This window comes from Sylvia atricapilla, chromosome 6 (genome assembly GCF_009819655.1).
Source record: "Sylvia atricapilla isolate bSylAtr1 chromosome 6, bSylAtr1.pri, whole genome shotgun sequence".
Lineage (NCBI taxonomy): Eukaryota > Metazoa > Chordata > Aves > Passeriformes > Sylviidae > Sylvia > Sylvia atricapilla.
This window is the reverse complement of record NC_089145.1, coordinates 59,891,113-59,904,415: the sequence shown is the minus strand read 5'-3', so window position 1 is coordinate 59,904,415 and position 13,303 is coordinate 59,891,113. Positions and strand designations below refer to the sequence as shown.

Genomic DNA, 13,303 nt, shown 5'->3' with positions numbered 1-13,303 from the left:
AAATTAACCTCCTTTCTTGTAGGCACATGTCTGCGTGCACGTCAATCAACACTTCGGTGCTTCTCTCATCCTCTGCACGTGCAAAATCAGGCGAGGTTTTGTTCCTTTCCATGCCCCTGTGCCCTAGCACTGCCCCGGCTCCGCGCTGCCGGCGGCTCGCTGCGCTCCGCACGCACACAGCGGCAACAGCAGCGCCGGCATCCCGGCACGGCCACGTTTGAAAAGGCCATTGCCAGCCAGTTAGTTCAGCCGAGGATATGGAGCTGAAGTCCCGATTAGCAGCCGTAAACAGGCGCAGCGCGGCCGTGTATCAATGAGGGCTGCGGGGTTCGGAGAGCGCTGGCTCGGCGCCAGCGAGAGGAGGGCGGGACGGGAGCGCTACGTGCGGAGCGTGAGGAGCCGGCTTCACACACACACCGAGCTCCACACGGGACACCCACACTGCTCCGGTCTCCTTCTGAACCGGGCTGGCCCTCCCTCCTGTGCTGCTAACGCTGCCTTTTCTCCTACGCTTAAAAAAACACACCCCTGTCTAATTACGGCTAGGATTATTTTTGCCTTTTGTTGCCTCTTTCGGTCCTTTCCCCCCCAAAGAACCGAACCTGGCCGAGCTGCGCTAACTGAGAAAGCATCCCAAGCAATTGATGCAGATGGAGAAAGCATCCCCCTGTAATAAGCCCCGGGGGACACGGTGACAAGCATCTCCCCCGCAGAAAGGCAAATTCATACATAAGTGCAAGCTCATTAAGGAAATCTGTAAGGATTGTCCCTGTGTGTTCAGTTTCTCAGCAGGGAATAAAAGCCTGGTAACCAGCACAGACATCCTCTGAGGAACATTTCTCATCTGCGGGGGTAGAAAGATAATCTCACAGTTCCTCCGATATTCCAGCCTTTCATTCTTCATCAGCACGTCGGACCTTTTCAGTTCTGCTACTAGTCACCCAGAAGATTACACCACCTTTTTTTTTTTTTTTTTCCCAGCATTTAAAGAACTGCATCTTTTGATGCTCTTGTGGTTTCCTGACTAATAAAGGTCAGGAAAGACAGCCACAACATCGGCAAACTTTTGCTGCTGCCGGAGCTGCCTGAGCTGCCAACATCTTTTTTTTTTTTTATTATTACCCATTTATTTTTAGCCTGTGGGTCCAGGGAAAGCGAGCAGCACTGCCCACAAGGCTTTTATCAGCTCACATTGGGCATGTAGCACCTCAAACAGCGGGGGCAGCCCTGGATGTCCCGGCAGGCAGAGGGGATGAAGAGCCACCACCTTTGAAGCAGTGTGCCAAGGGGACAAGAAGAAGAGTTCTTCCTTGAGGCCACCACCCAGGACACCTCTTGTGACCCTGCATGATCCCACCACACCACAAGCAGCACTACATCTTGGGGAGATGCTTTCCTTTGCCCTCTCTGGCTCAGTAAAAAAACACCTTTCACTGGCAGAGCAGAATGCAGGGTTCAGAGAAACACCATCACACTGGGCAGGTCCCCCAAATACGCCTCAGGGGTCCTCCCTCCCAGAGTATCTGAGGCTGCTGAGACATCACTGTGCTGCATAAACAGAGATCAGCGTTCTCAAGGGCTTGTTATCACAGCAGTAACACCAAATTAATGCTAATTGATGAGACCAGTTATCTCCTATGTTAATTTTGGAAGAAAGCCTATCCACACATCTTCTGCTCACCCACACCTCTACACAGGACCTTGCCCAGATAACAGTAACCTGCATTAGATTTTAAATTAGTTTTTAAGGGTAAAACCCATTAAAATTATCTATAACAAGCTACCAACAAATAATTTCTACTATGGTTCAATAACATGTAATCTTTACCTCCAAGGCTTTGCCTGCACATAAAGTTGTACTGCTCTGTCTACACATGCACTTCACAACAGTGCAATCTCTCAGTTAAAGTGGCCAGATGTGTATTCAGTGACACACCACCCTTCTGTGCAGAAGAGAAACAAGATATTCACATTCAAGGGAAATTCATAATAATGAAACTGTACACCTGTCCTAAGGCTAGGCAATAAAATGTTTTGGTAAAAAAAAAATAAAATAAAAAAATAAAAAAAATATTTCCTCCTAAGTGGTTTTAGTACCTTCCCTCTCCACCATGTACACAGCTGGTACTTGCACCACTAAGGTATGTGTAGACAGACATTCAGCAACTCTGAGCAAAGAAAGCATGCACAGACAGACGTACACACACCACAAACTGACTGCCAGCCTTACATCTGCATGTCTTAAAGTTATCACAAAACCTCACAACTCCTGAGCAAGGAAGTCTGCTCCTTAACCCAGCCATGGACAACGCTAGACCCTGGATTTTAACACGGGCTCCTGAATTCCCACTTCCCTTTTTCCACTGGTCAAGTGTCTCCCATGGATTTATGCTGCCACCAGCTGACAGAAGAGATCAACCTAAAGGCCAGCTGTGTCGTGGCCACTGACACAGGCTCTGACACTCCTGCACAGGGACACAGCCATGCCTGACAGGTTTCAGCCTGCTCACAGCTGCTGCTCTGCTTTGCTGCAGTCCCCTCTGGAGCCTTCCCCAGTCATTCCCACCACCACAACTCACTGAAGCAGCAGCCCTTAGGAGATTTCTCAAGGACCACTTCAGGACTCTGTCTTGTAGCAGTAATGTTCCATGGCATCCAAGGTGGTTTTTGCAGGAAGCACTGCAACTGTTGAGCAAGGGAGGCAAGTCTCTCTGCTGTGAGTTCAGGATGTTTCCTGAGGATGCAGAAAGCCTGGAGTGCTCTTTCTGGCTCGCTTCCCTCCTTTTTCCTCTTCCCCTCCATAATCTCTCTTCTTGCAGCCATCGTGACAAGAGCAGTGTGTACTCAGAGCCACCACAGGGGAAGAAGCCAAGGCTGAGGCAGGCTGGAGGCTGGACAGAGGCTGCTCTCCCAGGATTTCAGCTGGTTGGGCAGCCAGAGGAAGCAGCTCTCACCCCTGTCCCTTCCCTGAGATGGAGATAAGAGTGACTGCATAGGCTGTGCTAAGAGCAGGGCTGAGAAACCACCTGGCTGGAGGTCCTGCAGCTGGAGATATGGGGTACAACTGCATCTCTCTGGTGGGAGGCACAGAGGGCACAGAGGACAGACACTGGAGGGGGAGGCAGAGCTATAGGGTTATATATGCCCATTTCAGTGTGGGGGTCAAGTAGGTAACTGTGTCTGCCCATACTGGCACAACCAGTGCCTTTTCTAAGTGCAGCCAAAACATTGCACTAATACGCCCTATAACAGCAGCTTCTACAGATGGTAAGCAGTGAAACAGGCTTTTAACCAAGTGCCAGCAAAGAAAAAAAAAAAGTATTTGTTTCAGTTGCAGACATCCAAGTGTAAAGAAACAAACAAAACCACATCAACTACAGTTCTACTCTTGCCAAGAAATTTTCAGTGCAAATGTGAGACTGCACTGAGCCTTTAAGTCACCAGTTAAACATGAAGTTATGCACTCAAATATCTTGGTAAAATGCACAACTTTGACACTTCAGTGTTTGACCACCACGAAATGTTGAATCACACCACATTTGGCAATGAGGACCAGCGTTCACAAATCTTCTCAGCACTCCTTCATGAAGAGGAAATCTGTAAAGCAGTTAACAGCTAACCTGGCAGTGACCCTTCCTGTTGGCCTGCTGCAGAGACACCAGGCACGTGCTCCATACAGCAGATGACAGAGGATAAATTGATTTACTTAGGTGGAAACACTGGTGAATATGGTCAAGAACAGAGTTGTCAACACATTCTGGGGGACTCAGTCCTATTTGTGCACATCTACTTATATGACATGGCTTTCATGTCTTAACAGCAGTTATGGTGAAGCTTCTCCTTTTTCCACTTTTCAAACCACTTCTACCAGATTTGCTGTGGGAAATCAGAAGGGGAAGGTGCAGTTAACACATACAGTCTTCAGCAACAAGCACAACACACCAGGATTGTTAACAGCCCAGAACAAGCAAGCTGAGAACTGACACCTCCCCACTCCCACCACTTCTTTAATACCTTCTCCCTCAAATTCTCCTGGTTCTGCTCTACTTTTTCCACCCACATGGTCCAGTGAGGGGGTGTGCAAGATGCTTTCTTCACTCCCTGGAGGCCCAAGGCAGTCAGGAAGCTCCAAGCTGACCTCCAGCACCACAAAGCCCAATGTTCTCACACCCCAGGCTTTTCCCATTCCATATGGCATTCCTCACCACACACTGCCTGCCCCTCTGCATGCATGACTGGAATAAGTGCTGCTGTTAATGGTATTAACACAAGTTTGCCATAAGATAATCAGCTGCAAAGGTCAGATAAAAATCATAGCTACTATTTGTTTCATCCAGTAAGGTTCCTTGCTGCCCCCCAAGAGACCACGTAAAAGATGACCTGCATTTCAAACATAAGAAAAAAAAAATATACGAGGACAAGGGATGGCACAAGGAAATGCAATTCCTTTAGTTTTCTAAACACATTCTAGCATAGTCTAAGCCAAGCACCAGAAGATGTGCTTCAGGTCCCATTGATCTGAAAGAACCTTTAAGAAAAAGCAGTTAAGTGAATTGCTGAACTGGAGCCAAAATTTTAAAAAGATTTGTCTTATCACTTTGTATAAAAAATTCCAGTGCAAGAGCACATAAGCAATGATTAATTATATTATGACTTACAGACAGGAAAAATGCAGACATATATCTTGTTTGGATTTTTATATCTTGTTTGGATTTTCAGGTCCAGAAAGAAAGCACAGAAAACAGACCATTTATTTTGACGAAAGGATTCACATGAACTAGATAGATAGAAGACTCAAAATGGTTATTTTTTTTTTGCTACAAAGTAGGATGCAATTCCCTGATGTCTGGCAAAAGATATGGCAACTCTGCCGTTTCCAGCTGCAAAGTTTTGGACAAACTGTCTTGTTTCCAGCCAATGTAGATGGAGTGCTACACTGTACTCCTGTAATTTTCATCACTCATTTTTATCTGGGTGCCTAAACATGAACATTTAGTAAGCCTCCATGGAACCACTACAATCAGCAAAAATCTCTTGCATTACTTTATTTGTGAAAAATCAGAGCAACAAGTAGGTTGTTTAATCGAGTGCCTTCTACTAAGTGCTTTGCATGTTGGCACCAAGTTTATTCACCTACTAATCTTATCAAAGCACAATGTCAAGAGAAAAATGACTGCAGGGGAAAATGCTCCTTTCTGTCACTGAGAGATAGGAGATGCATATGTGTGAGTGATGGAGGGGAAACAGAGCTTACAGCTCTCTCCAGATCATTCACAGGAATGAGCACAAGTGGTGTGATGGGATGACATGCCTGTGAATAGTTTAAACAGTAGGAGATGGATGATTTACTTGGCATGAGCTTCCTCCATGATCTTACTCCACCTCATTGACTGGCCAGAGACCTTCCTGCTTTTCTGACCAACTCTGTAATCTCTCTTTTCAAAGCAGTAAGAGGTCTAAACCAAATTGTTATGTGGTGTTATGCATCAATCAAAATCTCCTGTCAAGCCCCACCAGGTTCTGTACCACTGCATCAGTTCTGAGTACAAATCAACCCTGGAGCCCACCACAGCAGCTCTTAGCCATAGGCACAGGTATCAGAAGCAGTTTCCAAAGCACCTCTTCCCAAGAGCCCCTCTAGTATTAAACCTCACCAATAAAGCATTTTCACTTAGGAGGATGTCTTGTTGGCATCTTTCTAACAATGTTGTTTCGGTCTTCAGCTTTGTGACAGAAGGATTACAGCCATGAAAATCCAGCCCAGGGCTTTAAATTCCCTCAAGCTGGTTATGTAGAGATCCTCCTTCTCTATAGATGTAAAAGCAGAACAGTCACTCCTAGGCTTTTCTTCCTAACCTCCTCGTTCTCTCAAGCCATCCACTGCAGGATGGGGCAGTGCTATGGGGCCTGCTGGTGCCAAGGGACCACTTGCCCCTGGACACGATGGGAAGAGTCAATTTGCAAGAATCCAATTGCAAGAGGAGCAGAAAAAAGGGAATACCTCAAAGAAACAAAAAAGAAGAAAGTACCTTGTCTTAGTGAGAATCATGTTAAAACATGACAGAAGTATTGATCTCTTCCATGTGTATCGAGTTTGTTCAGGAAACATCAAAAAATCACCTAATTAAAAATGCATTCATGCTTGGTTTTGTCTTCTCCCTCTCTCATCCCTTCCACATACATATGGGAGGGACTTGAAGTACTCTTGAACATGACCACTTCAGGAAAAAAACAATTTTAAAAATCTGTGCAATATGGAAGAGGATGGAGAAGACACTTCCGTTTAATAAATCAAGCAAATTTCTCAGGAAGCAACATGCAGGATAAGTCTCTATTACATTGAGCCACCATCCAAATAAATTTGGAAGTCAAAGAGAAGAGTTTGCTGTGAAATCAAATAAAGTCATTGGGATTAACACAGCTGGAATCCTTAATGCAAAGTAACAGGCCACTTTCACTCTGTACTTTCTATACTGCATAGAATCAATGTCCATTATAAGATATACTGCTATTAGCAATGAACTGTATGTAATGGAGTGAATTATTCATTAACAATTACCTTGGGAAAAGGTGGACAAATATTAATAGCAAGGATTATCAGGAAGAAATCCTCTGCAGAAAGGGTGATTATTTATTGGAATGGGCTGCCCAGGAAGGTGGTGGAGTCACTGTCCCTGGAGGTGACTGGATGTAGCACCCAGTGCCATGGTCTAGTTGACACAGTGGTGTTCAGTCACAGCACAGACTCAGTGGTCTCAGAGGTCTTCTCCAACCTAATTGAGGCTGTGATTCCATGGCCAGCTCTCCTCCCTCCCTAAATGCAAGCTCAGCAGGACAGGGCACTGAACTCTGAATCTTGTGATTTCCCCAGTGGCTTTCCCAAGGATACTGCACCTTGTGATGCTACACACACCCCTGTGAGTGCAAAGGACAAACACTCCCCATGCACAGAGCCTTAATGCCACCTGTGCAGTCACACTGGCATTCAGTGAGTCCTCACATAAAAGCAAAATGAATGGCACAGACTTATTTAAGGCTTGCAGGTGATCAAGGTATTGGCCAGCACACCAGTAAGGCAACCCCTGCAAGTCCCTGGCATTAAGAGCTGACATGCCAGCAGCAAGAACTGATACCAGAGCAGCATAGCAATGAGTAAGAAGTAACTGCAGAAAATGCATGACCAGTATAGGAGAGGCTGTGGAAAACTTCACTGCTGTGCCACCATGGTGTAACACCAGAGTCTAGCACAAATCACGAAGAACTGCTGGACTGCAAAACTACAGACAACAAAAAAATTGCCCTGATGCCACAAACACGTGCACAAACTCAGGATAAACAGACCATTCACGTCTTTACAGTGCCTGAGAGCACACATTTCCCTTCACTTGTAGGATTAACCACCTCTGCCTTTCTCTGGGACTATGGCTGTAAAGCACATGGACAGGTTCCTGGTACAGTGTTATAAAGGTCGCTGGGTAGATACAAACTTCTCTGGCAAAGAAGGGGAAAGGAGGATCAAGGGCTCTGGTGTAACACACACCAGAAAAGGCAGCATGGTTTTACCACTAACTACCATGAAATAAGTTTGCTGGTGCACTACAGTCAGGTTTTTAAGAGTGATGATATGTAACAGCTACTGAATTCAAGCTGCTTGCAACTTCAACACCTGAGTGTTAACTCAAACACTGTTCCCTAGAGGCTTCCCATGCTTCTGAACCCACTTACAGATACGTGCATCGCTGTCTGTAAAGTATTGATCCATTTCTCCAGTACCCTGTCCCTGCTGAAAGAAGAATTTATCTGAAAGATTCTCCAGGTGCCTCTTTCAGAGAAGTAGTTCTTTTCAAAGTTTCAAAAGTCATTGAGAATAATTTGCTGAAGAACAAAACCGAGTGTTAATATGCCCAAGTTTATACTCCTCTGATTGTCAAGCAAAAATTATACATTCCTGTGTATAATTAACCAGGCTAACTAATCTTGCTTGACAAACACAGATATAAACATCAGCTTTGACACTGAGCCAAAGCAACCACACTAGGATGTGTGCCAATGCTGAATTCTTCATTCTTGTATCATAAAACGACTTGTCTGCTGTATTTACAGTTCCAGTGGCTCTGGACTCTGCCGGCAGCTGGCCAGAAGAACAGATTTGAACTTATACATTATGCCAGAACATGTGCATTTCATTAGAAGAAAGAATTATGCATCTTTCTGGATGGTGGTATTCATCAGACCTCCCATTCTAAACTAATTGTAAGGCATGTTGCTGCCCAAGTATCAAAAATACTTTGTAACATACAATAAACCAGTATATCTCAAGAGGCAGTACCACTCTTCACCCTACTGTAACTATAGTTTTGTCTTATCCCACTCCTCAAATCAGCAACTCGAGTCAGAAAATTCAGCATTTCACTGTGTTTTAATTGCAAAGGATATCATTTGAATGTTCTAGAACAGCGCTTTTCTTTCTTCATTTATAAATGCAGAAATACCTCACCTCATTGCCTGAGTTATGAGGAACTTTGGAAAACTACTCCTGTGACATCTCATCCATTTCTTCGATCCTCAGGAACAGAAATCTTGGGAACAACCTGCTAAGCAGCCCATATTTCAAATTCCACCTAGGAATTCCCCATTATGTGACAGGCAGAAGAACCCACTCTGGTTTCCAGCAAACATTCACTAGCTGCCACCACAAGAGACTTACTTCTCCTGTGACCATTACAGAGGGTCCATCAGGGTGGGATGAACAGGGTGGTGTTATGACAACAAGCAGAGGAAGCAAGTTTTTGAGAAAGTTTACTTAATTTAGAAGCCTCTATGGGATGTAATCTCACACTAAAAACATTTTTTTTTTTTACCTTCAGGCCATACACTTGACACTGAATGCGAGCAGTTCTGTTCTGAACTGAAAACATCAGTCACAGGATTCCTTCAACACACAGAGCAGCTCTTAAGATCATGAATTCTTGCTTTATGTCCTAACCAGCAGGACTCACTGGTGGTCCAGCAGGACTCACTGGTGGTCCAGCAGGACTCACTGGTGGTCCAGCAGGTGCAAGATGGGCTCAAGGTCCCCAGTGGCAGCCCTGACATGGATTTCAGCCCTTGGTGGTACCCAGGAGGGTGTCTGTGACTCAGAGCAGGACATGCTGCTCTCACGACGAGGTGCAGAGTCCACTCAGAGCGCAGCCACACCAGTTCAAAGTACCTTCCACCCCTCCATGAGGACCAACTCAGCTGCTGGCAGCACGTCAAGGGCTGACTCAGCCCAGGGAGCCCAGGGCAGCAGGCACTGATGGCATTGCTCTGGGACCCTGCCCAGTCACAGGGAGAGCTGCCCTCCTCCAGCAGAGGCAAAAGGAGAGAAGGGGAATGAATACCACAGCCTCTTAGCAGCAGTTACCCAGACACCCCACTGCAAACACAACTTTGACATTTCCACGCAGCAGCCAGCCAACCTGGTTCCTGCCGTACTCTGTCCCCTGCCTCCTTACATCAGGGACTTCCAAGGTCTCTCAGGCTCTGCAGAATCTTTAAAAAAGTAAAAAGCATCCCCCTCAAGCCCCTGCAAATGGCCAGATAACCCCAAGAAAGAACTTGGGGACCTGGGGAGTCAGAAGCTGCAGCACATCACCCTTTTACCTGCAGTCCCTGGAGCATCACCTGATCCAGAGGGCACTCTGGGTGAGTGGCCTCACAGACCAAGCTGCAGCTTGGCTTCTGACCCCAAACACCTACCCAGGTTTTCTCCATCAAGTCAAGCTCCAGCAGAGCAGTGACAGGTCCTCAGAAACAGAGTGACTTCTGTCCTCAAGCCAGAACATCCCTCTGCACAAGGACATCAATCTTCTCACTCTGAGGAGAAGCCTGAACTTGGGTCAATTATGCCTCAGTGATGTCCTTAGCCATTTATCTACTAGAAAAGGGGAACCACTCTATTATTAGAGACTAGTTGATGAGAATGCAAAAGCCAACAAGTAGTGCATTGGGTCTGTCAACCTTTGACCAGCCAGTATTTTAAAATACGACTTCCACCAAAGATAGATTTGTATCATTGGTCTGCAAAGATGAAAGGTTACATTTCATGATCAACCCTCAAATGTCAACCAGCAGCTCCTATGAATAACCAGCACCCTTGAAAATTTTACTTCTGTTAATTCTCTTTGATGCAGTCTTAGCGTTCTTGAAATGCTCTTGAAATTAATTTGGAAACAGCACAATCCTAACTGACTCATTTCTCTCATTTAGCTGAAAGGAAAATTTCCTTTATGGGACAAAAGTTTTTCAGGTCTTATTATGTTTGTATAGCTACAAAAATATGAAGCACTTCACACTACACTGACATAAATCTGACAAAGTTCATTTACTGGGCAAATCTCTCCCCTTCTTCCAACACTTGTGCTGAAGACTAAAGTCATACTACTTATTTAAAGTATAAACCTTTAAATAATGATAGGCTGATATGACATAAGTACATTTTCATGACAAATTGAGTTACCATGTACCTAAATGCTTACATTCTACACAAATTGCTCTGAACTCTTAGTTCTGACTAATATCTGTATCCCAAAACAATAAATTACAACAGCACATGTCCCACAGAGAAGTTCTGGTACAGTTGAACCCCACATCCCTACAAATGTGAAACTTTTGTGGGCATTCATTTACGTGTACAATCCATCAGATAAAATGAAAATACTCTGAATTTTTAATTTAAGATTTGTGTGTATGCATTCATAAGACTTCAGATGGTAAAGAGAAATGTCCAAACCTGACGTGGGAACCTGCATGTACCACAGCAGTCAGTTGTTAGTCACAGGAATAATCTTCCTGCTAAAGGCATCTCACATCTCAGTTACAGACAGCAGCTGCTATTCCAGGGCCTCACAGACCCATAAATTATAACAAGGGGATTGGTTACTATTAATGCCTGATGAAAATTTCTCTGCATTTGGTTTTACAAACAATACTGAGATACTGAGTCCCTTTCAGTTCTGGACTGTGGTGTAGCACTTCCATGTGCTGTTTGCAGTCTGATAACTTTCCCACTAAAGCACAAGAGCCAGAAGTCTTTCTTTATAGCAAATAGCTTGCTGCCTATTTATAAAACAAGTTCTGTTATTACTATTTGTACAAGAATGCCTTCAGAACCACCAAAACTCTATTTTAAAATCATCTCTACAACCCAAAAGTCACTGTCCAAAAGACCCTTCCTTCCCAGCCAGCACCAACAGGCTTCATTCATCCAGCTGATTTGTTTTCCAAATACCTTGTAAAAAGGCTGGACAGCCTCCTTTCACTCCAATCCAACTTTAAAGTAACCCCCTTCAATGTCCACCCCCACACACCCCCTCTTAGCCAGAAATGTGCTTTCAGTAGTAAAGAAGTAAACAGAAGTCACCCAGAGAAAGGATGAGGATGACCTTAAAGGTGTGCCAAGGCAGGATGGTTATTTATACCTCCTCATACCAGGCTCTCACCAGGAATAAGTGAAATCCAGCCCACCCACATTTTGAAACATATCTACCCAAGCTTTAACTGAATTGATGATCAATAACTCAGTGGAGCTAAGCATAAGGCACGATGTTTCAACCTTTTATTATTCCCACTGCTGTGTGCTGATGTGTGGGGGTGCGTGCACAGGTTTCAGTGTATTCCCAAGCAACTGGTGAACATCACTGCACTCCTTTCTTCATTTTTCAGGGAGGAATCTCAGCAGCACTCACACACGCCCTTAGTCCACTGCAAGTTAGGATCAAGAGAAATGCCTAACTTCTCCCTATTGTCACCTTTTAAAAGTTTCATTGCTTTTGTTTCTGGGATAGCTCTAAAAGCAGTGGAGCTTTTGAAAATGTACTATGTCAAGTCAGAAACAAAGAAATAAGGATGCTTTCAGCATTCAGGACAACAAAGTAAACTCAGTTCCAAGCTAGTTTGCTTTGCCATTGCAAAACAGACAAGGAAAGAAAAGACAAGTTATCCCCAAACTAATGGCACTGCAGGTGCACATAAACTTCACCGGGAAAGAAACTAATAAAAACACAACGAGCATCTTCAACATTTCTGAGAAAGCCTAGAAAAAAAAACTTTTCTCTTTAAAACAAAAGTTCGCTGCGCTCAAACTAAACATCCTGTGCCTATTCAATGCAGCAACGATAATCCCTTCATCTGCAGAACGGCGACAAGAGCTGGAACCTCGAAACTATTTAGGGTAATACCACTACAAGGGCAAAAACATCCAAGTTATCGGATCAGAGCCGGGTTCGTTCGCAGGGAGGGAGTGGAGAGCGATCCGCTATAAATGCGGCCAAGCTTAGGGATGGTGGGCACGGGCAGAGCGGGGCGCCGCCGGCTCCAGCCGCACCGCCCGACGGCCGCTGTCACCCCGGGGAAAAGGCAAGGCCAAGAGCGAGGAGAAATCCCAGCAAAGGGAACCGCGAGGAGCCGGCCCGGAGCGCTGCTGGCAGCGGCGGGACAGACAGACAGACAGACAGACACAGCGCCGGCGGCCGGGGCCGGGCAGCGGCTCCGCTCACGGGAGCGCCTCGGGCAGCACCCGGGGCCGTGCTGCCGAGCACCGTGACACCCCACGGTGGAAAGCTTCCCGCAGGTCCCGGCGGCGGGTCACGGTGCCAGCGGGCGGACGGGACCCTTACCTTGGAGCGCTCTTTCACGTAGTACTTGCCGAGCCGGCTGCCGCAGTACATCACCAGCCGGTCTATCAGCGTGAGGAGAAAGTTGATGGCCTCGCAGCCCTCCTCCGTGCCGCCGATCCACTTGATCTGGTCGCCGCGCAGGTGCCGCTTGGCGACGCCGCGGCTGGGGCCGGCCAGCTGCCCGTCGGCCAGCTCCCCGTCGCGGTGCATCCGCTTCACCCGCTCCAGCACGCAGTCCCCCACCACCTCCCCCAAGAAGTTGTCCAGGTAGCAGAAGCCGATGTCGTGCAAGCAGGGCACGACGTACTCCAGGGCGATTCTCTCCAGGTCCAGCCTCATGATGTGCCCCAGCGGCATGGCGCGGCGGGGACGGGCGCGCCGCTGCTCCGCCGGCGCCCGCGCTGCGAGGCGACGATGCCCTTCGCTTGGCCGTCCGCTCCGGGCCGAGCCGGGCAGGGGCTCCGCCGCGGCGCGGGACCAGGCGAGGCGAGCTTAAAACTTTGGCCGCCGCGGGCTCGGCTACGCACCGCGGCCCGGCGCTGCGGGAGCGGCGGTGCTGCCGAAGCCCTGCGCTGCTGCCTGTGGCGCAGCAGTGTGCGGGAGCGGCGCGGCAGTGTGCGGGAAGGGCGCGGGCGGACCCCGCC

At 46.9% G+C, this 13,303-nt stretch overlaps 1 protein-coding gene across 1 annotated transcript in view; it reads right to left on the bottom strand.

The window, feature by feature from the left end:
• Positions 1–13,065, bottom strand: part of EGLN3 (egl-9 family hypoxia inducible factor 3) — a 28,307-nt gene extending 15,242 nt beyond the window's left edge. The window contains exon 1 of the mRNA XM_066322132.1: positions 12,660–13,065. Coding sequence (XP_066178229.1) covers positions 12,660–13,016 — 357 coding nt within the window. The 5' untranslated portion in view covers positions 13,017–13,065. The remainder of the gene's footprint in view (positions 1–12,659) is intronic.
• Between the last annotated feature and the right edge of the window lie 238 nt (positions 13,066–13,303).